Genomic DNA, 22,985 nt, shown 5'->3' on the forward strand with positions numbered 1-22,985 from the left:
CAAAAAGAAAAATTCAGCTCATCTCTCTTTTTATATATAAAGCTGAACACGCCTGTAGAAATCAAACCATTCCTGGGATGACATGAAGCAATTGCTTCCCTGCGAACACACAGCAATACTTCACAACAGCTTAGTGAAGTAAAGAATGCATTAACAAACTGAAACTACAAAGGAGATTTAAACAGGCAGAACAAATGTAATTAACCAATCTGGCATTTAGCCAGAACTCCACTGTTAATAGAACTTAGTTCTTCAGAAAGGCAAGGATGAAATGTCAACAGATATATGTAAGGCTTCTCATACATCTTTGTACATTCAAGTGTTTTCTTATCTAGGCAAATTATAATGTTACATTTCCCGCTTTTAAACAAAATCAAACCTGTCAAAAGGAAGAACCAAACATTTGGCCTGTTTTCAAGATTGACGGGTACTATTTTAAAACAAGAAGTTTCAAAATATATAAAAGAAGTATTAGAAGCAAAAGATTGTTCCTTGTTGATACTAATCAACAGCCTGATCCAGCTGGGGTAATGTGGTTGAGGAAAAGGGGGGGGGTTCTCCACCCACATCTCTGGCTACATCAAGAACACAATGTGCAAAGGAATAGGAAGATAGTGGTGGATCTCTGTATCCAGTGGTTTGTGTGGTAGATAAGGCATTGGGTTGAATCCTTCGTCTGTTTCCAGGGGTGGGGTGAGTTGGTGCATCACCCCTGTCCTTGAGCAGGTGCAAAATCTCAGGGTACCCTGGTAAATGGATCTGCATGGAAGTTTATGTCCTGAAGCCATATGGAGAGTGAATAGACCTTAGAACTTCCAATGGTGGCCTGGGGGCGGGGCAGCTTAGTTGACCTGCATCTTGAAGTGACATGACCCTGTCCAAAACTCCAGCCATCTTGTAGGAGGCTGATACAGAATACACACCCAGCACCTTAAGCCAAAGCCTATCTACATTTGTAATCTATAAAGTTGTGACTAATGCTCAAGTTTAAGATGTTTTCCCAATTTGTTCCACCTGTTCACCGCCTCAGCCTTCCGTCCCCAGGAGCACATTGCACATGGGTCTGCAACACACAATGCTTAACAGAGAGTTGTTACTTTCAGTTTTAGCAGGACTAATCACCTGTCTGAGACCTTTTAACTCTTTTCCCTTATGGAGGGTGTCGAAGCGGAAGAAAATTCAGGCTTCTCCCCTCCCTAGGCAGGTGATAGTGTTGTTGGCCATCTGCAGTTTTAAATTACTGGAAACCACTCTGGTTTCACAAAAAAATGGTGAGTCTAAGCACCTTAAATAAATAACAATATTTTCCACTATAAGAGAGCATAACATTGCCAAAAAGCATGCAATAGGTGAATCATGATCTTTATGTAAATGAATCATATACATTAAGAAAGCCATGTTTGTTATATGGCAAGCGCTGAATTCTTCCCATCAATATGGAGAATTCAGGACCAGAACATAAATATTTGAAATGGAAAGAAGATAAATCATTTTATTCATCTCTTTGTAATGACTTTCAAATTCAACAGTGATCTCATCAGGTGGGCGGGGAACTCTCTTTGATGCACAAGAGAAAATCAACTCCAAGCACTGCCTTTTGCATTCTCAGTATTTTTGAATTATATCCTTACATTGCCAGCAATCAGTCCATTTGTACTAAACAGAACTTTAAGGATAAAGCACAGATCACATTTTCTAACCTCTATGCAATTTTGTCTTTCCATACAGGGAGATCGTGGCTTTGATGGTCCAAAGGGACCCCGAGGCCAACCAGGCATTGGCATAAAGGGTGAAAAGGTGAGCAGTAAATATGCCAGGGGATTTGCAAAGTCTAAATGACCTGTGACTGATACTAGTCACAAAGAGTGTAATGAAGCAAAATAAAGAATTTGCTTTTTCAATGGCGATTGAACAATACAGTAGTTTCTCAGATAGATTTATGCCCAATAAACTACCCAAAGCCCATTTTAACATCTCTTCATAGTAAAGTGTGAGATGAAATAAGAAGGGTTTCATTCTGTGGGAAAGTTAAGTACTGGGGTACAAAAAGAAAAGAAGACTGTACACGTTCCTTACTGTGCCGGAGACAGCATCTATAAAAGGCTGGCATTTAATGCGTCCTAAGAAAATATAGCATACATTTGTCAACGTCTCTGTACTGAGACTATGCCAATGGCTTTGAAGGAGCTGGTCCAAATTGTACCCAGTGAATATTTACAGCACAATCCTATATGTGTCTATTATAACTAAGTTTCAATTAGTTCAGTGGGGCTTACTCCTGGGTATCGGATTGCAGCCTAAGTAACTTGCATTTATATTTTGTATTAAGTAACAATGCTTTGTTTATAAGGGTGAAATTGGCCCGCCTGGTTTGCCTGGGCCTATTGGATTACCTGGTGTTGGACTTCAAGGAGAGAAGGTGAGTTTTGGTGCTTGCAGGTATTTAAAAATTGCTTAAGCCTTGCTTAGGGAACTCTTTCTCCAGGATTCATTTTCTGACATCTTCTCTAGGGAGTAGAAGGCCCCAAAGGACCACCAGGGCCAAGAGGGCCACCTGGACAGGGATTGCCCGGACCAAAGGTGAGCCAAGTCAGTGTTGGGTTTAATTCTGTGATTGGTCTGCAGGACAGCAGACTCTGATTGGCTGGAGACTTTAGTCAGCTGGGAGCTGGCTGTGATGAGCAAGATAGTTGAAATTTGACAACTGGAGAAGTTGAAGGAAAAAGTAGCTCTGAAGGAGTCTCCCCCTGTGTTTTATTTATCCTTCTATCATGTATTATTGAGTGTTACCAGTTTCTTTTTGCACCAGGTTCCATATGCTTTCTTTCAGTCACTCTGCTGACAACCAGAACTGCAACTGCTTGATTTTTAAATAACTATGTGGGATTTTGGCAGAAATCCCCACCAAGCAAACTTCTTGCATGTGGGCAGTGTAATCAACAACAAATGTGGTTGGGAGTGGAGTTTGGGTATAACAAGAAACAACAGTCACTTGAAAACTGAAGTGAAAGCCTCTGTTTTCCCTCTTTCTCAGCCATGCTGGACTCATGCACATAAAACTAAACCATAGCTTAGTGTGATATGGAAGCCCTGCCAAGGTGTTCAGGATTTTATTTTTACCATTTCAATTTTGCCAAGTATATAGTGGCTTAAATGGTGCTGCTCTCTACTGATGTACTCCCATCGTCTCTCTCTGAAGACGGAATAAGCCGAGCAGATGTTTTTTTATGTTGCTCAAGCATTTCATATCGTTTTGTTTTGTTTAAGGGTGATCAAGGTTTACCAGGAGAAACTGGAGCTCCGGGAGAAAGAGGTCTTGGAGAACCTGGAGCAAAGGTAAAGTAGCATTCTAAAAGCTGTATATTAAAACTGTATAAAACTGCATTATAATAAGGCATTTAATTATTTTTGCATTGCATAAGTAGCCCCGTGTATTTAAAGTTCAAGGACTTAATTCTATTGTATATTTAGGAGAACTGAGTACCAGGGATTACAGAAACAGGAGAGAGAGGGAAAGGCTTTCAACAGCTACTGGTTCACAGTGGCTATATACAGTGGCGTAGCGTGGGGGGTGCAGGGGGGGCCAGCCGCACCGGGCGCAACATCTGGGGGTTAGGGTTAGGGGGCACAAATCCACGGGTTAGGGGGCGCAAATCCATGGGTTAGGGGGCGCAAATTACTTGCCTTGCCCCGGGTGCTGACAACCCACGCTACGCCACTGGCTATATATTGCCTCAAATATCAAAGGCAATGTAGATCATTTGCTGGGAATCGCAAGTGAGGAGAATGCTGCTGTGCTTGTGTCTTACTTGTCAGCTTCCAAGAGGCATCTGGTTGGCGACTGAGAAAGCAAAATGCTGGAGTAGATGGGCCTTTGGTCTGATCCAGTTGGGCTCTATTTGTGTCCTTAACTTTCCATTTCTCGTTGACATTAGGGGGAACCAGGTTCTTCAGGACTAGCAGGTCTACCTGGCCTGCCAGGAGAAGATGGAGCACCAGGCCAAAAGGTTTGCTTATTTTATTTGAGCATGTCTGTTTCTAAAATTAAAAGAACTACTGTAAATGCCATTTGGCAAATCTAGGCTGGTTTCATCTATAGCCAAGGGATTAGTTCTGTGTGATGTGATGCGTTGGACACACTCACATGATAACACCTAGAGAAAGGGATGGAAGGATCTGCCAATTTCAGTTCTCTCGGTTCCTCATTTTCTTTCAATTTTAAATTCCCTTGTCCAGATTCCTGCAGCAATTTGAAATTATTATTTTCAAAAATCCTCAGCATTTAATGTGAATTTCTCCTAGTAGACACATCTTTATGCAGTTTTGCAAAACACTCAAATTTTTGCAAGCAATTTTCTTCATATAAATAATTTTGGTATGCTAGTTTCACTAACATATATATTCTCCTAATAATGAGCAGAGTTGTTGTTGTTGTCCTGCTTTTGTTGCGCTGTGGTGCAAAAGTGCCCCTCCTGACAGCAAAAATGCGGTAACACCGGGGAAGCATCGAAGAACAACAGATAAAATGGAATGATATGTGAATGGCCCAGTATAAATTCACTGCTAATTCTCTATTATTGCATGATTGACACATTGCAGAATACACCTGCAAAAACACACACACAAAAACCCACCAGTCTGGAGGGGCCTTTAATGAGTCCTTGGTGAAGGGGAGAATTCCAAACAGGGACTTCTTGATTCACAGAGCAATATTTTAGCCGCTGAATAGCACCCATATATACAATGATATGCTACCACATTATCATTTTTTCTTTTGCAGGGAGAACCAGGATTACCTGGCCCCCGTGGTCCAGAAGGTGCTCCTGGAATTGGCATACAGGGTGAAAAGGCAAGAATTTATTTATAATTGGTCATGAAATTATGTGTGCTTTTTATTACCTTCTCTGAGAAAGTTAAAGTAGCTTTTGTATAAAGCAGCTTTTTCAACTTTTTCCTAGGGTGATCAAGGTCAAAGAGGTATACGTGGATTATCAGGGCCAACTGGAGTGCCAGGACCTGCAGGGGCTAAAGTATTATTATTATTATTATTATTATTATTATTATTATTATTATTATTATTATTATTATTAAAAAATTAATTTTATTACCACGTCTGGTGTCAGAAGTTGGTGTGGTGGAGCAGTTGCCAAGGGAGGAAAGGCAACAGCCCCTCCAGAAGTCCCTTTTATTATGCATTTGTAATTATTTGTGCTCATGAAATTACCTGGATGGCAATAGACAATGCCACTTTCAGTACTGTTTGCTACTGCAAATGTTTTGTGGTGCTTCCTTTTTTTATCAGTACTTGTTCCATATTTTTCTTTTTTTAAAAAAATAAATATACTTTTTATAGGGGGTTTTGTGTTACAAAGCAAACAGGTAAACAGGGAATGGTACATCTATTGTCTCCACTTTCAATTCATGGTCTTTCTCACAGTTCATTTACATTTGGTGAGAGACATTTTTTTCATAGACATCTTGCAGTTAGGGGAGAGGGGAGAAAGATGGGGATATTGGTCTTTCACTCTTTTGCCTATTCTTAGTGTAGCGGGGTGTGTGTGTCAGCATCACATGGGTAGGTTCTTTGTTTATGTATTCATTTATTTTTATTGATATTGCGAGAGGTTAAGGGTTCCCGAGCTTGGTTGGTTCTGTTTAGTTGATTGCGGTGTGGCTGATTTGTGTGAGGGAGGCGGGCTAGGTTGTTGGCTCAGGTGAGCCATATTGATTTTTATGCTGTTGGAGGGGATGGGTCATAGAATCATAGAATAGAATCATAGAATCATACAGTTGGAAGAGACCACAAGGGCCATCGAGTCCAACCCCCCTGCCAAGCAGGAAACACCATCAGAGCATTCCTGACATATGGTTGTCAAGCCTCTGCTTAAAGACCTCCAAAGTAGGAGACTCCACCACACTCCTTGGCAGCAAATTCCACTGTTGAACAGCTCTTACTGTCATTGTTCTGTTGTGCTGTGTATGTAGTAAAGGTGAACCACAGTGGGGTGAACGCAAAAATGCAAAAATGCCCCACAAGAGAGCAACAGTGGTGTGACTTGGGGAAGCGTTGGTGAACAGCGGATTAAGTGGATGTGTGGTGTGTGGATGGGTCAGTATAAATGCGCCATTAATGCAGGATTATTGTGCCAATAAGAGAAGTTTCAGAATAGACTCACAAAAACAACCCACCTATCTAGAAAGGCCCACAGTGAAACAGAGCCCTCACTAAACTAAGGGCTCATCCCGAATTCATTTTATGTGTCATTTCAAGGCATAGGTCTGCTCTTTCAAGCTCTGTGCTTGACTGATTCCATCCCCACCCCCACCAGCCCTGGCGCTTCCCCTGGGAAAACTTGCTCTTTACTGCTGAATTGAACTAATGGCAATCTGCAAAAAACCTGATTTGTTGTTTGTTGTGATTGGCGTTAAAGAGTGGGTTTTCCTGGAGAAAGTAACAGGAGGGAGGTGAGAGCTCTTGGATACAGAACTTTAAAGCTCAGACCTGCGTCAAGAACATGCAGGGCAAAAGAAGTAAGGGTGGATGAGCCCTTAGGAGCATAGCTGTCAACTTTTCCCTTTTCTTGCGAGGAATCCTATTCGGAATAAGGGAATTCCCCTTTTAAAAAGGGAAAAGTTGACAGCTATGCTTAGGAGTGAGGCTTTGAAAAAAGCTTCACATCTCAATGATCTTTTATTAATTTTGTTTTGTTCCTTTACAAAGTCATTGCTGTTGTTGTTGTTGTTTTATAATGGTAGGGTGAACCCGGTACACCTGGGCGTCTTGGAATGCCAGGTCTCCCTGGACGAGCCATTATGGGACCAAAGGTAATGGCCTCATTTCTGTTGCTTCGTAATGTTCAGTCGGGACATAGTAATGGGCCTAGCGACGGTTGCAATTACGACGGTCCTTGAATCCGAGATATTACTGAGCACCAAGTATGGCAAGATTTCTACCTGAAAAGCACTGCCGGGTCAAAACCATTGCAAAATCTGAATGTGGATCATCATGCGTGAACATGCACATGTCTGTGTATGCACTGAAAAAAAAGCCAATCAGAGCTGGCCAAAAGAAAGACCATCTCCACATCATAGAATTAATGTGTGTTCACAAGCATCACCTGCGCATGAGTTGTAATCCATTTCATATGGGAATTTTGTGACATTTGTAGCAGCCCTTAAATAAAGGCAGATTCATTTTTTAAAAGGATAGTACATAATATTCAAAATTCACTTCTCTAGTTGCATATGTATATTTTTGGTTATATATGTGGGTTTTTTTAATTGAAGGGTGATCTTGGATTACCAGGACCTCCTGGCCCAGTTGGAGAACAGGGAATAGGGATTCCTGGGGCTAAGGTAATAACCAAATCGGTATACTCATTTAAATTCAAAAAACAAATTAAAAAATAGAAAATGAACATCTAGCAACTAATAACTGTTGAAAAATGTGAACATGTTCTTCTTTTTTTGCAAACAGGGTGATCGTGGACATCCAGGACCACCAGGACCATTTGGACCAAAGGGAGATGGGTATCCTGGCCCACCTGTAAGCAAATGCAATTTTGACAAACTTGTGGAAATTTGTTACAGATAGGTAGCCGTGTTGGTCTGCCATAGTCAAAATAAAAAAAAATTTCCTTCCAGTAGCACCTTAAAGACCAACTAAGTTAGTTCTTGGTATGAGCTTTCGTGTGCATGCACACTTCTTCAGATACCTTCTTCAGGTATCTGAAGAAGTGTGCATGCACACGAAAGCTCATACCAAGAACTAACTTAGTTGGTCTTTAAGGTGCTACTTGTGGAAATTTGTCAATAATGTGTGCCGCCATATTGGGGAATATGGAACATTTGTCATTGCGAAGCAGTTAATAGTTAACCAATTTACTTTCTGATTTCAGGGTCTTCCGGGTCTTCCAGGAGCTCCAGGAGATCAAGGCCCGGAAGGGATTGGGTTACCTGGACCAAAGGTAAAATCTGGTAATTTTAAGTAAAATTATAAAATTATTGTTTCCCAATTAGGAGTTTGGTTTATTCTATTAAAAATGATTGTAGTGTTTTTATCTAATACTGTTGGGAAATGTATATTACAGTTCTTAGCTAAATATTACTGCCCTGATATATAAACTTCACATTTCCGTATATCTCTATCTCTGTCTATCATCTATCTATCTACCTTTCCCTCTGTGGTGCCTCTTAAACCTTGAATTTTTTATTCTGCTTAATTTGTTCTCCTTAATGATTCCTTCCCACACTGATTGCTTAGCACAATAGAAGAAATAATAAGGATGAAAAAGTAAAACTGGACATTGGGAAAATTTATAAAAAATATATATTTTAGGGTGATCCCGGTACCAGAGGACCAGCTGGTCTCCCAGGCCCAGCAGGAGAAGGCCTACCAGGGCCTAAAGTAAGTTATAATTACTTCTCAAATTGAAATGTATCTTTTCAGGAATAATTATTACTGTCTCCTTTCCCTATCTCTCTGCAGATGTGATAATCTTTGCATTAATTTAGGAATAAATAATAAATAACAGGCATTGACAGAGACAAAAAGTTAATCCAAAGTCCTAATTAAATGAATTTGCTGATTTAAATCATCATCATCATAACCACAGGTCAAAGTCAATAGTTCACAAACCACATCATCCATTGACCATTTAGAGCAACTTGGGATATGTGATGTATGGATTGTTGTTTAAGGCAACGATAAAACATATTTATTTAGAAGTAAGTACCACTAAAATCGGGACACGGGTGGCACTGTGGGTAAAACCTCAGTGCCTAGGACTTGCTGATCGTATGGTCGGCGGTTCGAATTCCCGTGGCGGGCTGAGCTCCCGTCGTTCGGTCCCAGCTCCTGCCCACCTAGCAGTTCGAAAGCACTCTTAAGTGCAAGTAGATAAATAGGGACCGCTTTATAGCGTGTGCTGCGCTGGTGCTGGCTCGCCAGCTGCAGCTTCGTCACGCTGGCCACATGACCCGGAAGTGTCTTCGGACGGCACCGGCTCACGGCCTCTAGAGCGAGATGAGCACGCAACCCTAGAGTCGGACACGACTGGCCCGTACGGGCAGGGGTACCTTTACCACTAAAATCAAGTGATACTTCTTAGCAGATCTATGGTTAGGATTGAGCTGTAACATACATTGGCTGCCAGCCATGGACTCTCAAGAACCCACTTGTATCTCATAAACATTTTAAGTAGAAGTGACGTGAAATGTGGCAATGATTATCACATTTTGCAGGCATATAAGGATGCTATGCTGTTTCTCTATTCAGGGCAATGTTGGACGACAAGGACCACCTGGAGCCTTGGGACCTCCAGGTGAAGGTATCCAAGGACCAAAGGTATTAACATTTCTTGCATTCAGTTTTACATGCAATTTGGGTTGGGCTCAGTTTTTGGCAATTTAGAGATGTTAAAAACTTTGTTATGGGTTGATATAGATTGGAAAGACAAATAAGACCAAAAGCATTTGCCAAGAAGGTTGTCATTAATCAAGTCTGAAAATCAGAGGTTTGAAGACAATCAGAAACCATCATATTGTAGTTCCAACCACAAATGATGGTGGCATCATTCCCATGACCCACTGGGCAGCCTTTGGGTTTCAGGGGGAGTATGATTGCAAAGCTGAAACTAAAAGGAATTTATGGAAGGGGACCACCAGGAGTGGAGCTTGTGGCCTAATTTGACCCAATTTGGCGCAGCTCAGATACAGAAAAGGTTTGACAGATTGATATCTCTTTCTCTGTTCTGTGGGACTGGGGTGCATGGTGGTAGAGTGATTTGTCTGGTTAATTCTGATAATGAATGAGAAGACTCTGTCATGCCAACTAGTTATGCAAACCCCTGAGCAGTCAGCATCCAGAATCTTACACAGACAAGTGACATTCAGCTACCTGAGATTTAGGGGTGAGGAACCTGTAGCTTAATGATGAGGAACCTGTGGACCTTCATCATCTCTGATCTTTGGTCATAGAAGATGGAGCTGATGGATCCTGGGTATCCAACAATATATTGAAGGCCACAAGGTGCTGTAGCACTTTGCCACTACCTACTCCATTGGTTTTCGGCTGGTGGGTTGCTGCTCACTACTGAGTCATGATCCACGGTGGGTCACAACATCTGTACTACAAACATACATCGTGATGAAAATATTAATATGTGGCACCAAGGAGAACATATGCAGAATTCAGTCATGCTAAATTTGCTGGAATGTCTTTCAGTGTAAGCTTATTTATGAACAGGCAGCTCAAATAAAAAACCTTTCCCTTAATTTTTTTCAATTTTTTTTTATTTTACTTTTAATCAAATTTGTGTAAGCAATGAAGGTTGAAGGTAGACAATAAATGTCAACGATTCTGCCTTGCCTTCAGGGTGAGCAAGGAATTCAAGGAATGCCAGGACCCCGTGGGGCTCCTGGAGAAGGGCTTCTTGGACCCAAGGTATGGTATCAAAATCTAAAGACAGGTTTCTACCTGTTACCCAGTTTAGCTGTTTGAAGTTACTCGTAATCTATTTAAAACAAAAAAAAAGCAGTGGAATTAATGTTATGGGCATTTTGAAATATATAGTATGGGAAGCATAGACAATTTTAAATTAAGGGGATTAAATATAGTCATTAATGGCTATGGGTCATGATGACTATTTACTATCTCTAAGGCAAAAGGGTAAAGGACCCCTGGATGGTTAAGTCCACTCAAAGGCAACTATGGGGTTGCGGCGCTCATCTTGCTTCAGGCTGAGGGAGCTGGCGTTTGTCCACAGACAGCTTTCTAGGTCATATGGCCAGCATGAATAAACCGCTTCTGGCGCAACGGAATACCGTGATGGAAGCCAGAGTGCACGGAAACACTGTTTACCTTCCTGCTGTAGTGGTATCTAATTATCTACTTGCACTGGTGTGCTTTCGAACTGCTAGGTTGGCAGAAGCTGGGACAGAGCAACAGGAGCTCACCCCGACCTTCCGATCAACAAGCCCAAGAGGCTCAGTGGTTTAGACCACAGCGCCACCCGCTCTAATATCAGGGCAGTATGTCTCTGAACCCCTGTTGCTGGTGATCACAAGCAAAAGAGATCTATGCTCCCTACCATCTGCTGCGTCTTAGCCTGATTGACAGGTTCCACCAATCAATTCACTCAAAAGGAGTTTCTTCATACCTTGAGCACTTAGAATGGTTGTGTCTTGATGTGCTAAGTGGTCAAGAAATTAGGATGGATCAGGCCTGTCAAGTCATGCATTATTTTTTTTTTAATGTATGCAATGGGAATTCATATGGTAGAGTCCATTTCTGCTGCAAAATGTAGGGAACTTCCACATAATACTATCTAGTCTTTCCCACCAGTGCATGTTGTTTCAAACAGAGGTGATTAATGTGATGCCTTACGAATGTTGTGTGATTAATTTCAAGGGTGATCGTGGAGCTGCTGGAGAAAGAGGAAGAAAAGGAGAGAAGGGAAACATGGGTGACCCTGGTTCAGCTGGAGAACCTGTATGTAATAATATGCATAAGAAATCATTAATACTTTTTCACTTAAAAAATCATCTAACTACAAATGACACACATTTGAACCCCATGGGAGTGGGAGGAGTGGCACTAAGGGGAACAATTTAGAGCAGGGAAAGCATTAAATACTCCTTTCTCCCAGGAGACTTCTCCTCTCCAAATTCCTTTCCCCACACAAGTATTTGTTGTTGATTGTTTTCTTTTTTTAAAACAAACAACCACAACCCTCCTTATGCTGTTTGTTAGTTATAAATTAAAATCATTTAAATACTGCTCTTAATTTAAAAAATCTCAGAATGGTTCATAATCATGCTGTAACTTACTTAACACAGCAAAATAAAATACATAAAACAATTTCAACCTTAAAACAGTAGCAAGGAAATCATCCCACAGATTGTTCTAAGAGACTGGTGACTGGGAGTGGCCGCTGGGACCATATAACACCAGTCCTAAAGGATCTTCACTGGCTCCTAGTACGTTTCCGAGCGCAATTCAAAGTGTTGGTGCTGACCTTTAAAGCCCTAAATAGCCTTGGCCCTGTGTACCTGAAGGAGCGTCTCCACTCCCATCGTCCAGCCTGAGGTTCTCCTCCAAGGGTCTTCTGCTGGTTCCCTCACTGTGAGAAGCAAAGTTACAGGGAACCAGTCAGAGGGCCTTTTTGGTAGTGGCACCCTTCCTGGGGAATGCCCTCCCTTCAGATGTCAAGGAATTACACAACTTTCAGAAGACATCTGAAGGCAGCCCTGTATCAGGAGGTTTTTAACGCTTTATGTTTTTAGATATTATGTCAGCAGCCCAGAGTGGCTGGGGAAACCTAGCCAGATGAGTGGGGCATAAATAATGAAATGTTATTGTTATTTAATGAATGATTGTCTTTTTAGGGCAGAACCGGAGCAAAGGGCGAGCAAGGTCTAACAGTAAGCAATTAATATTTTTGGAAAGAAACTTCATTTATGCAATATTATCTCAATCTCTGTATGTGTCACTGAGCAGCTGTGAAAGATTTTTTTTTTAATGCTTTATTTGAAGAAGGCATATATAGAGAAAGCTCACTGAATATCCAAGTATGTTGTTCAGAGTATTTCTTTATAATACTCCTGGCTATTGGGAAAAGAGGGATAAAGGAGGCCAAATGAAATAAAAATGACATTGTAGACATCACATATTATTTTAAAAAATAAGTCAGAAACCATGGTAGCCATACAACACTAGAAGAAGTCACAAAAATAAAGGAGTGCTTTTGTAGGAAACCGACCAACTATTACCGGTAAATGTGTATTTGTCAAAATGGTGCTGTAGAGGGAACTGACCTGGGCTGAAGGAGGTACAGATCTCAGTTCCAGGTGTGCTGATGTTGGTGTCTCTGGAGCTCTGTCCAGATAGTACACGGATCTTCACTTTCAGATTTAAGATCAGGATACTTCTTGCTTGGGCTGCTCTGTCTTCAACACCCACAGCTGGATGTCTGGTCCTCCTGCTGAAAGACTGCACTGGTGGACTTTAACCTGCTCACCCACCTTGACTCACCTTTGTGCTAAGTCGGTGGAGGTGCTATGCTTACTGAGATGGGGATGAGGTGAGGTAAAGTGATAGCAAACGCAGTGGCAACCCCACAAATGCACACACACCTGAAGCTCCCTTGAACTCACCATCTGTCCTAGCAAGCAGCAACACTGCCACCAGGGGTGCTCCACTGCACTCCGCGCACACAAACCGCACAGTGGGACACCAGCACAGTGGGACACCAAAGACATCCTATCTTACATCCTTGGGCAACTCAGGCAAAATGATTTGATGCATACAAAAGCCAATACAGAATTGGCTACGGTAAAATAATCTTTGGTGAAATGCAGGTGGTGGAAAAGTTGCCTTACTAAAATGTCTCCATTAGGAGAAATAAATTCTATATTTTAAGAAATGTGCTGCAGCATCTGATTGGGATTATAATATTCCCCTGCACACACAAAAGGCAGCCTATGAACTTCCAGGGGTATTCGCATCTACTCTTAAAGCTCCTTAAGCCATGATGCATTGCAGCATTTAAGCATTGACTGAATGGTCCAGTACTTAAGTGCTTAAGCTTCATTGCATGAACAATATTGGCAACAACTCTGATGATGAAAAATGCCTGAAATCTGAGGCATGCTAGCAGAGGCCGTGCTATAAATTGCTGGGAATAAAGCAGACATCAGATAATGTATATGTGCACTCTTGTCTTTTCTAACCTAGAGAGAAGATATAATTAAATTGATTAAAGAGATATGTGGTAAGTTTTCAACAAGCCTTCTCATTTCAATCTTATGCCTGTTTGTTCTGATCATTTCCTCCTCCCAGAAAATGATTATCGAAATATCTGCAACTCCAAGGGGAAATGAAAAGGTCGCCCAATCATTTGAGATGTCAATTTAATATTTAAAAAATCACATTTAAATAGTTTATCACCCAAAAAAGAGCCGTGAGAATTAGAACACTAACAGATGTCTGCCTTTGGCAGGCACTTTTAAATTTAGCCTACATAGCTAAGTCAAAAGGAGAAAGTGTTCTGTCAGTCCCCAAATATTAGCAGTCCTCGGTCTACAGCCCAATTGTGGCTAATCTTAGATTGTGACCTAATGGGGAGTGGCCAGGTTCTGACCTATCGGGGAGTTTGTCACTGTGGGAGTGTTCTTGTGATTCCATCTATCACTGTGAGCAGTGTGAATCTCACATTAGCAATAGATAATTTGAAAGTCTCGGTCATACTAAGGGCTCCATTAAAGCCATCAAGTAATTTAAATTGGCTCTGTTTCATCTGCAATCTTACTTCTATCCTAAGAAGAGTGTAGCTGTTAAGTCGATTCACAGCAGGCTGCAATTGTTTGCCCTTTTTAAATTAAAAAATGCACTTATCCTCATATACATCACACATCGGGAATATAGTATATAATTAAAGCAAGCCATATGGTCTATCTGAATGGATTTGGTTTGTTTTTCTTTTTTGCAGGCTGCGGTATCAAATGCAAGGAGATACCTATGGAGCTTGTGTTTGTGATTGACAGCTCCGAAAGTGTGGGCCCAGAGAATTTTGAAATAATCAAAGATTTTGTCACTGCTTTGGTAGACAGAGTAACTGTAGGGAGAAATGCCACCAGAATTGGCCTTGTCCTCTACAGCCTGGAGGTTCGGCTTGAATTTGGACTTAATAGGTACACAACTCAACAGGATGTGAAACAAGCAATCAGGAAGATGTTATATATGGGAGAAGGCACTTACACAGGCACAGCCATCCGTAAAGCAACACAGGAAGGATTTTTTGGGGCTCGAACTGGCGTGAGGAAAGTTGCCATAGTCCTCACAGATGGCCAAGCGGATAAGAGAGAAGCCGTCAAGTTGGATATTGCTGTCCGAGAGGCTCATGCAGCTAACATCGAAATGTATGCCATTGGAATTGTGAACACTTCAGACCCAACACAAGTTGAATTCTTACGGGAGCTGAATCTCATTGCATCGGACCCTGACAGAGAACATATGTACCTCATTGACGACTTTAATACTCTTCCAGGTAATCATGGCTCTTAAAAGAATTACTGGTCCCCACAGATCTTCTTCAAGCTTTTGGGTGCCTCCAGTCAAAGATTACCCTCTACATCCCTCACTAAAGGTCTTGGAACAACATAGTGGATGTAGAGCATCCATGTAGGAATGTTATGTTCATCCATAGATTTTATATCCCAAAGCTAACTTTTCTCAGGCCAAGGGTTGCATTGACCCACATTCAATGCTCTGAGGTCTGCATGTCAAAGTGGCCATGGATGAAGTGTAAAAGCATGCATAGTTGAAGAGTAATATATGGTTTTTTAAAAAAAACACCACACCACATTAATAAGGAAACAGAACAGAAAAGACTTAAGAATGAATATAGACAACACTGACATGGACCAGAAATAGAATGGATCACCCAGTCCTTCTCTTGTCCCTTTGTGACCCAGGACACAAGCAAACAGGAATGAGAAGCTGAGGTTCTCAAAGGGAGAACTCTGCTAAGACCTCTGTTGTTCTCCACTCAGGGCAAGGGGGTAGGAATTAAAGCAAGACTTTCTTATGCATTTTCCTAAAATTACACAAATAAGAATTTCATATTGTGGATCTATCTTAATAGTTTGCTGCACCAGTTAATAAATGCTTAGGGCAAAATATACCAACTTTTGTGCAAGCACAAAAACATAAAATATGATGTGCAAATTCTTGCTTTGCAGAGGGGTGGCTGCCATGCTGTTTTTATTGTGATTATTCGTATGCAGTGACGAAGCTGCATGCTCCGGCACTGGGGGCGGAGAGCAGGTGGGGGCGTGGCTGGCGCGTGCCCTGGGGGTGTAGCACATCACCTATGTGACATGCGTCCCAGGGGTGTAGTGTGCCGCCGCGGGAGGGGTGACGTGCATCCTGGGGGGTGTGGCGCCCAGCACGGTAGTGGATTGTGCGGCACATATCGGGGGGCGGCCGCGATGGTAGCACCCCCTCCTCAATGGTGCTGGGGGCGGTGCATTCTCCCCGTCCCCCGCCCCGTTCCTCCCCCAGTGTTTGTATGGTTTTTATGGGGGGGTGTTTTGTTTTTTCTTTTTTTAATGGCTATTATTATCTGTAACTGCCTTGAGTCCCATCAGAAGAAAAGGCTTACACTCAGAGCACACTCATTGAAATTTATGGGCTTTATTAACCGAAGTCCCCAAATTTCAAGGGGTTTGCTGAGTAAAACTTAGCTGGACACAGCCCATTTACTTTGACATAAACGGCTATGCTTTGGGGCTTGCCATCTGTGAAGAAAAAAATGTTCTAACAGCTATCCCAAGACTTAAGAAACAATTACTTTTTTTAAAAAAAAAAAAGTTTCAACATAGTGAAAATTGCATGAGTAATATTATTTCTTGAACAAAATGTATTTTTTTTCAACATTTGGGATTTTTAAATGGGTTTTTATTTTCTTTTGTTTCAAGCTTTGGAGTCCAAACTTGTTAACCAGTTTTGTGAAGATGAACATGGAGCCTTAATATATAATCGGATTGGAGCTGGAGGAAGCATAAATGGACCATCTATCCACTCAGTATCTTCTCGTTCTTCACAATACATATTGCACACAAACAGTAATAATGGACAGTCAGTTTTATCAAATGAATTTGAAACAACAGTGAAAGAGGATTCTATAAATCTTGGCCAGCCTTCTCAACCATTAATCCCGGTACTCATTGGCTACTGGATATTTTCTGGATTCTCTCTTTTTACTTGTAGTGATTATTATTACTTATTAAATTTATATATCACCCTTCATCCAAATTGCAGGACAGTTCACAGCTGAAAAATACAAAATCATAAGGTTTTCTTTAAAAATTAGTCCTAAAGAACTGCCTTTGCAGCTCAGTATTTTGAAACTGAATACTTATTTTCAATAAGTAGCTTAGTTAGCCATTAAGTTATTTCAATGAAGGATCTAATTCCAATGCTTTTAATTTAAAGGTAATTTTATCTAAAGCCTGCTGCAATCACCTGATTGATGCTTCATGTTTCCATAAATCAGGAAAAGACTATTTGAAAGCTGTGGAACCTACATTTTAGTCTTGAACTTGAAGCATATATGACTTTCATGTGCAAAGAACCAACACAAGTGATTCTTTGTGGACAGAAGTAAAATGAAGCAGGTCTCTATTAGGCTTCCCTGTATCACAGAACAAATATTTGTTTGTTTATCTATCTATCTATCTATCTATCTATCTATCTATCTATCTAATCTATCTAAGCTGCTGTTCCCTATAAGGTGACATGGTGGGTTACAACAATGTAAAAATAGAATATTAAAATCAGTTAAAACAATTTATGATCAGAAGAATAGGTGGAGTTCTAAAAATATATATCTCAGATATCAAAAGACGAGAGGTGCATCTTCAGCATATGACAAAACTGAACAATGAAAGTGACATGCAGCTTTGTGGGGAGGGAATTCTTCAGCTTAGGGCACAGAGAATGTCCTCTCTGGGGCCACCACTCCCTGAATTTTTGAGGGCTGTGGAGCTACCAAGAGGTTTCTCTGCTAATCATGGGTCTGTAGGGAAGGAGTTGGCCTTTCAGATATTTGGGGCCTAAGTTATTGAGGGCAGTAAATGTAAGTTCACTGGTGATAAGTCCCCGCTAAATTTTAAAATTAACAAAACTGAATTTGTTTCAGACCAAAGAATTGCACAGGTCATCTCATGAGAACTACGATGTGGAACCTGATGGTCTCTCATCTTTGTCTCCTGTTAAAGGTAATCCTTTTTGCAATCTAGTTCTTAACAGGATATGTCTCATAGGCAAAACAAAAAGAAACAAACAAACCTCACCACCCTTTCCTTAAATTCCTAGAGGGGTAGCCATTTTAGTCTGCTGCAGCAAAAATAACAAACAATATTGTGACGCTGCAGGTATTATTATGGCATAAACCTTCAGGGATTAAAATCTCCTTCATCAGCTACATGACATGTCATCCCGTCTCTTGGTTTTTTCTCTCTGTGTGTATAACATTATATTCTGCAGCAGTTACTTCAGCACTGCCATCATTGCCATCATCACCATCGTCATCACCGCCGTTGGCATCGCTAACAGCAGAGAAAACGCTCCCACCTTCTCATTCATCAGCTTCCTCCATGCCACCTACACCCAAACCAGGTCATTACATGTATCAAAGTTTTAACGCTCTTCCATTTTCCCCTATATATAATAAAAATGTAATGATGTCGTTGTGCAAACCTCATTGGAGGATTTTGCAGTGCCTCCTCGCAATCCGGGATTTGCATGAAGCGGCAGTCGGTGTGGGAAATGAAGGCAGATGTTTGAGTAAAGCAAGGGGAGAGGGAACTGCAAGGAAAATTGGGTTATTAAACAATAGCTGAAGTTGGAGTAAAGTATAAAGAAGGTACAGGTGTCTCCCCGCTTATGCGCATTCGACTTATGCGCAACTGCGCATATGCACGACGCCTGAAAGTAAATAAACCTGTTTATACTGCAAAAAGGCGTGAAGGGGGCAAAAAGAGTGGGAAAACAGCAAAAATTGTGCGGAAAGGGGGGAAATGGCCATCCCATGAGCCTTTGTAATTGCAATCCCATGAGTCTTTGCACCGATCTTTGAGGCCTGTGGAGAGTTGGGGTTTGGAGGGAGGTTTGGAGGGAGCAATTGTAGTGGAGTTCAGTGGATTTTTGTGGGTTTCCAGAGGTTTAGAGGGTGATGACAGGATTTTTATATGTGATTTCACATATACACGTGGTGCCCAGGAACGCCACTTTCACATAAGTGGGGGAGACGCCTGTCCTGTGGGATATTTGAGGGCTCCACATCTTTTATCTCTCTCACATGAGGCAGCTGAGAAAATGAGCAGGTTTGAATATAGGAAGGGATTGACACAGAAAAGGGGTGGGTGGGTGTGTTTTAATAAGGGTAGAGAAAAATTGAGAGGAAAAGTTTTAAACAATAGTAGAGATGTGAGTAAAGCAAGACTGGAGAAATACTGAAGAGAAGAAGAAACTCTATCCATTTATCCATCCATCATGTTGGGGGGGGGGTAGCGTATATCGGCACTACCTTCAAAATTTAACTTCTAACATGGTAAATGTTTGATTAAATTGGAACTTTATTGCCACAATTACTTTTGTAAAGCACTATAATGAGAATAATTATATTTTGTTTTTTTGTTTTTGTTTTAAAGAAAATCTCTTGAGCCCTCCACAATGTAAATTAAGATTAGATCAAGGACCATGCCGTGTGTATATTATAAAATGGTATTATGATAAGCAAGCCAATTCTTGTGCTCAGTTTTGGTACGGTGGCTGCGATGGAAATGCTAACCGCTTTGATATTGAGGAAGACTGTAAAAAGACCTGCGTATTTTCCTCTTGAGGTAGGAACCAACAAGGCTTTTCTACAGACTCTTGTAGTTCTGGAAAGAGCCCGTGCTGACACTGCCCCAATATTTCAAAGAATGCTGCTTTCTTTTGCATGCTTATGAGTGAGTAAGCCTCAGTGAACAAACTGGAATTTACTTATGAATAGACTTGTCTAGGATCACACTTTCAAGGGCTTCGTGATCGTGGAGAGGTACTTGTGTGTCCTTTCACTCTCACCCAAGATCAGAGCTTCAGAAATAAAATATGAAAAATCAAGGTTGCGCATGAAAAAGTAATTCTCAACATAATACAGGTTGTGTGACCTGTGCCACACACTGTCAATACCATACTGTTAGTAGTCCCACTGGTTTGTGGGCTTAAACCTGATGTTCTCAAACTGCATGGGGGGGACCCCCTCCCCCCCAAAAAAAATCAGCTGCAAAATATTTGTAAGAGGGTGGAGGAAGGTTGTGACTTAGACCTAGCCAGAAGACAAGCAGCAGCTGGGGATCACTGTGTCTCAGGGGGTCTTCTCTTGTTTCCCTCCCTCTATGAGTTCCAATAATCTGCTAGAGGAAGAAGCTATTCTGCCACGTCCTCTTAGAATAGATCAATGCCTTGAGCATCCTGAAGCTGCGTTGTTTACTTCTTCCAATCTTGTCCCACACATCTGCCTGGATAAATAGCTCTTTCACTTTCCTATTTACCAGATTCTCCAAGCAAGGGAGAAATCCTAACTCCCTACCCTCTAGCAAAGAAGAGAACCACAGTCTGCTGTGTACCCACCATACATTTAAAGCACAGCCCCACCAAAGAATCCTGGGAACAAATCCTGGCTACAGTTCCTAGCACTGTTAACAAACTACAGATCCCAGGATTCTTGGAGAGGATGTGCTTTAGATGTATGATGTGTACACAGAATATTTTCAAATCTAATGTAAATGATGCTCTGATAGGCAACTTGGTTACACTGGGAAAACAGTATAACTGGAAATTGTGAAACAAGTTCTAGATACAACACTCGGATTTAATTTTGCTTTAATAGAGAAATTCCTATTTATCAGTACAAATTATATAACTTGTCCTATTTTACAGATGGCTGAAGGATATTAACAGAGACGCTCACCGAGCAGAATTCAACAGAAAAGATCGTTAGCCAAGAGAGGGGAGATTTTGTGCAAATGTATTAAGATCTTTTTGTATTTTGTACTTGATTAACAAGAGGAAAGATGACCGGTATCCTCAAACCACTTACTCCACTGTAGTCCTACTGAAGTCAATGGAGCAGTCTATCTTCTATTTCCGAAACAGAGCTTACATGCAGGTGCAATGTTAAGACACATACTGAGGCCACACATACGTTCGGATTGTATCATCACACTGCTCAGCTGACAGCAAGGCCTTGTGTCATGGGAATGGGAAGGAAAACAGCCTTTAAATCTGCTTCAAATGGTTGGATTTAGAGCTGATTTAGGTGGTTTGGCGGGCCAACAAGGGGGGGAGGGGAGATTTCTGAAAGCTGTTTTCTTTTCTGTTCTACTCACAGAAACCATATCATTGGATAACACCCTTCACATCTGAAACAATCGTGCATGCTTTGTAGATTGTAAAACATTAACAAAACAAAAATAAACGTTGTATCTTATATTGTGAATAGAAACTTCCCCATACTGAGGCTGATTTTACCCTGCCCCCTGCCACGTTCGCTTTTAATTTAGGAGCTCAGCCGGGGCAATAAATAACCAGGAAACAATGGGGAGGAGTGATTTGCCAATTCAAAAGGGTCTCATTTAACTCATGGTAGAAAGATGATGTTAAGAACCCTGTTGTTTCCTGGTAATATGTAGTTTCACCCCTGGGAATCTAGAAAGCTATATGGTACTATGTTTGCCAGGAAATGTTATGAATTCCTGTATGAGGGCTCTTTATAGGACTTTCCCAAGAGCTAGCAGCCTCCAAGAACCTAATAGGGCCAGCAAAACTATAACCCATAGTTACCCCTTTTCTTATACACACATCAAATTCTCGCTCCACAATTTTCAGTTTGCCTGAATAAATGAGGATTTCTATCTGTTGGAATCTGCAGGTAAATGTTACTCAGGGGTAGAAATTTGATACTTCTTTAAGGCTGCAACCCTATGCACAATTATTTGCAATTAACCCCAAAATGGAAGCGTACTTCTGAGAAAGGAGTATTGCACAGGTTAGGGTTGCACAAGTTAATCCTAAAAACATTATTTTACACTAACATACTCCTTGGTCATTTACATCACTTGATAAACTAGTTGGTTCCAGCTCATGCATATAGCAGCTGCTGCTGAAAGTGAATATTGACAGAAGGCAGCATGGCAAAATTACCTGTAAAGCTACATTAAATGTATCCAAATAAATTGTATATTAATATGGCTCAGTCCTAAAACTTGCTGAGCCAAAATATAAGAGATTAGAATGTGGGCATCAAACACTATGCCATGCTAGTTTCACAAAACTACTGCTTGCTCAGTAGAATACTGGCACTGCAGGTAGATACATCAGTGCTGTATACATAGGCGCCGACTCCATGGGGCCTGAGGGGGCCCGAGCCCCCTCAAAAATTCGTTTGGGGGGGCTCCGCCCCCCAATAATCTCAGGCGCCCCTCCAGCAGAGCGCCACCGCCGCCCCTCCCCCAGCCCAAAATGCACAGGGTCGGGCTGCATGCCTCCTGCCCTCCCTCCCGAGCAAAAGCTCCACCCAATTTCCTTCGGAGCTGATTAATAGGCGCAGCACGCTCTCCCCTATTCGCTCACGAGGAGGCGGCGCCACTTTATCTGCATATTCATGAGCTTATTTATTATTCATGAGCTTTCCCGGCCCCCCCCCAATATTTTTTATAAGTCCGCGCCCCTGGCTGTATACATGTTTCAAAGTGGGTTGTTAATTTGTTACCTCTGTCAGCATATGCCCATAAATATCTGCATTCCAGATTTTTTGTTTCCAGCATACATTTATCAGCATTAAACGTGCAAGAGGTACTTTATGCATAAAATATACTAAAATACTTTTTGCACTAAGTGTATTTCTGTGCCACTAGAAAAATCTGAGAAATCTGCAAAACTAACATCTCATCTCACTGTGTTTATTAAAAGTCACTGTGTCTTTTAATCACTTCATATGAGGAAGATATTTAGAACTGAATGTTTGCTTTTGTGAAAAATGTAACCAAGAATAAATAATAATCTTCTTTCAAAATAGATTTATATACAGGCTGTAGTCTCTGTCCAATTCATAAGTTTATTTGGATCTTTCAAGTGCCTTGTGGATTTAATGTTAATTTTGAAATCTATGCATGCTTACTTAAGAGAAAGTCTTTTTGAAGTCTGTGGGATTTCTGAGCAACCACACACGTGGTTAACAAAAATCTTAACTTTAGACACATTGTACATTATTTAAAAATATTGCAGTTGCTGGCATCTCAAACTTGTATTTAATATGCATGCACACCTTTCCACCAACTAACAGAATACCTGTTGTCACAATAATAGTATTTAGTGGTATTTCATGGCAATAATAATTTCTGAAAGCCTAGACATTTTTAATTTTATTTAACACATT

General features: G+C 41.1%; 1 protein-coding gene across 1 annotated transcript in view; it reads left to right on the forward strand.

Moving 5' to 3' along the window:
• The window catches only part of LOC308581663 (uncharacterized protein), a 39,808-nt gene extending 17,874 nt beyond the window's left edge, over nt 1-21,934 (forward strand). The window contains exons 14-36 of the mRNA XM_081184388.1: nt 1,729-1,797; nt 2,351-2,419; nt 2,512-2,580; nt 3,268-3,336; nt 3,936-4,007; nt 4,781-4,849; nt 4,959-5,030; nt 6,757-6,825; nt 7,288-7,356; nt 7,478-7,546; nt 7,899-7,967; nt 8,339-8,407; nt 9,278-9,346; nt 10,376-10,444; nt 11,411-11,491; nt 12,388-12,423; nt 13,736-13,772; nt 14,490-15,047; nt 16,480-16,721; nt 17,703-17,781; nt 18,050-18,181; nt 19,216-19,407; nt 20,489-21,934. Coding sequence (XP_081040514.1) covers nt 1,729-1,797; nt 2,351-2,419; nt 2,512-2,580; nt 3,268-3,336; nt 3,936-4,007; nt 4,781-4,849; nt 4,959-5,030; nt 6,757-6,825; nt 7,288-7,356; nt 7,478-7,546; nt 7,899-7,967; nt 8,339-8,407; nt 9,278-9,346; nt 10,376-10,444; nt 11,411-11,491; nt 12,388-12,423; nt 13,736-13,772; nt 14,490-15,047; nt 16,480-16,721; nt 17,703-17,781; nt 18,050-18,181; nt 19,216-19,406 — 2,328 coding nt within the window. The 3' untranslated portion in view covers nt 19,407; nt 20,489-21,934. The remainder of the gene's footprint in view (nt 1-1,728; nt 1,798-2,350; nt 2,420-2,511; nt 2,581-3,267; nt 3,337-3,935; nt 4,008-4,780; nt 4,850-4,958; nt 5,031-6,756; nt 6,826-7,287; nt 7,357-7,477; nt 7,547-7,898; nt 7,968-8,338; nt 8,408-9,277; nt 9,347-10,375; nt 10,445-11,410; nt 11,492-12,387; nt 12,424-13,735; nt 13,773-14,489; nt 15,048-16,479; nt 16,722-17,702; nt 17,782-18,049; nt 18,182-19,215; nt 19,408-20,488) is intronic.
• The last annotated feature ends 1,051 nt before the right edge of the window (nt 21,935-22,985 follow it).

The sequence above is a fragment of the Podarcis bocagei genome (assembly GCF_964188305.1).
Source record: "Podarcis bocagei genome assembly, chromosome: 1".
Taxonomy (NCBI): domain Eukaryota; kingdom Metazoa; phylum Chordata; class Lepidosauria; order Squamata; family Lacertidae; genus Podarcis; species Podarcis bocagei.